The 2,079-nt window shown below is 54.9% G+C and overlaps 1 protein-coding gene across 1 annotated transcript in view; it reads right to left on the reverse strand.

The window, feature by feature from the left end:
* Positions 1-40: 40 nt before the first annotated feature.
* Positions 41-2,079, reverse strand: part of LOC105540020 (serine--tRNA ligase, cytoplasmic-like) — a gene marked incomplete at both ends in the record, with an annotated part of 16,262 nt that continues 14,223 nt past the window's right edge. Inside the window, 2 exons of the mRNA XM_011980512.1 lie at positions 41-222; positions 1,633-1,714. Of these exons, the coding sequence (XP_011835902.1) occupies positions 41-222; positions 1,633-1,714 (264 nt within the window). The remainder of the gene's footprint in view (positions 223-1,632; positions 1,715-2,079) is intronic.

The following is a 2,079-nucleotide window of genomic DNA, read 5'->3' on the forward strand; positions in this document are numbered from 1 at the left end:
CTTCCTGTCCCCTCATGCAGTTCCCTCTGGAGGAGTTCACCTTCCCTCTGAGGGGGATGGGGGGAAGAAGGGCCACGAATGTTAATGAGGTAGCAGAGCCTGCAAGAGTCCACTGTAAGTTCATCTTTGAGGGACAGGAGCCAGATGGGATTGCAATTTGACAGGAGCAGCAGGACTGCAGGACGGCTGTTTTCAGATGGTGAATATGTAAGCAGCTCGGGACTGAGGGGACGCAGCACAGGAGGTTCAGCAGAGAACTAGCTCAAGAACAAGGACTCAGGCCGGGGGCGGTGGCTCACGCCTGTAATCCCAGCACTTTGGGAGGCCGAGGCGGGTGGATCACAAGGTCAGGAGATCGAGACCAGCCTGACCAACATGGTGAAACCCCATCTCTACTAGAAATACAAAAAATTAGCCAAGTGCAGTGGTGCGCGCCTATAATCCCAGCTACTCAGGAGGCGGAGGCAGGAGAATGGCATAAACCCGGGAGGCGGAGCTTGCAGTGAGCCGAAATCGCGCCACTGCACTCCAGCCTGGGCGACAGAGCGAGACTCCGTCTCAAAAAAAAAAAAAAAAGAACAAGGACTCAGGCGACACAGGACGGTGGTGAGATTCAGGGCACAAGTAGACAAGACCTGGTTTTGGAGAAGGAGTTTAAAAAAAAAAAAGGTTTTCTCTGAGACAAGATGGAAGGAGGCAAGGATGAAACCTATTCCAGATGGGAGCTTAATTCTTCAGTTTCTTCAGGGCTTAAAAACCACTTGTCCCAGAAGGTCACACAGTCTTATCAGCAATTTACACCTCAATAAAAATAAACTCCCAGACTATTTTGACAGCAGGTTTGTGTGGGGGGAAGGAAACCAAGTCCTACGGAGGGACAGGGACCAGTCTCCAAAACGCAGGGTTTGTGAACCAGCCAGTCAGAGCAGCAGAAAAGGACCTGCCCCTCCATAACAAGAGATTCTCTTGGAGGTGGCTGGGACACCCTACCTCTGCCCGAAGGTCCCAGAGAGGTAGAGACCTGGAGTTCAAGGCCTCTTTCCTGGCAGGTGGATAGAGGAGCTGCACATTGCTGGGTTGCTGCAACACGAACCTGCTTGCAGCACCCCCGCCCCCACGGGGAGGGCCTTTTTTTTTTTTTTTTTTTTTTTGAGACAGAATTTCGCTCTTGTTGCCTAAGCTGGAGTGCAATGGCATCTCCGCCTCCCGGGTGCAAGTGATTCTCCTGCCTCAGCCTCCTAAGTAGCTGGGATTACAGGCGCGCACCACTGCACTCGGCTAATTTTTTGTATTTCTAGTAGAGATGGGGTTTCACCATGTTGGTCAGGCTGGTCTTGAACTCCTGACTTCAGGTAATCTGCCCACCTAGGCCTCCCAAAGTGCTGGGATTACAGGTTGGCCCCGCAGGGGAGGGCTCTTAAAAGGGCAATGTCAGAGGCCGAGGCATCAGCCCCTCCAGCACCTAGCCAAGTCCAGGCTGCAAAGATGCCTCTCCTTTTGTACCTGGGAAGAGCTGCTGGGGAACCCCATGTTGGGAGGTAACTGGGGGAGCGGGGCAGGCCCCTCATCCTGGCACAGGCTTGGACACGCAGCACATTTGTCTTAGGCCCATCCCAGCTCTGTCAGACTCACCCTGGGAGTGCAGCCAGGGCCGGCCCTGCCGCGTACCCCCGGGGAAGGATGCAGACTCGGGGAGAGGAGGCACTCTCAGGACCTGGGGTAAACCGGAAAAGCTTCAGGGGAGGAAAAGCAGGACAGACGGCTAGGAGAATGTTGGTTCCCAGGAGTGAGGTTTCAGTGTTTGGCTAAGGAGCTGCCCTGCCCAGCCTGGACTGTGAGTGCAGGCAGGTCCCTGGGTCTTACACTGGGTCCCCAGTTACCAGCCTCTTTAGAATTTCTGGAGGTCTGGCTCATGGTTGTCTCTCTTGGTGGAGAGGCCAGACTGTTGGTCCCAGTGTTTCCTCACTCCCTGCCTAAAGCACCCAGACCTGCATCTTGGGCCCTGAACACCGGGTGTGGGAACCCAGGGCTGGTGAGGGACCCAGGGCTCTGACTCACTCCACTAGGCCTCTGGAGGGT

This window comes from Mandrillus leucophaeus, unplaced genomic scaffold, assembly GCF_000951045.1.
Source record: "Mandrillus leucophaeus isolate KB7577 unplaced genomic scaffold, Mleu.le_1.0 Scaffold2138, whole genome shotgun sequence".
Classification (NCBI taxonomy): domain Eukaryota; kingdom Metazoa; phylum Chordata; class Mammalia; order Primates; family Cercopithecidae; genus Mandrillus; species Mandrillus leucophaeus.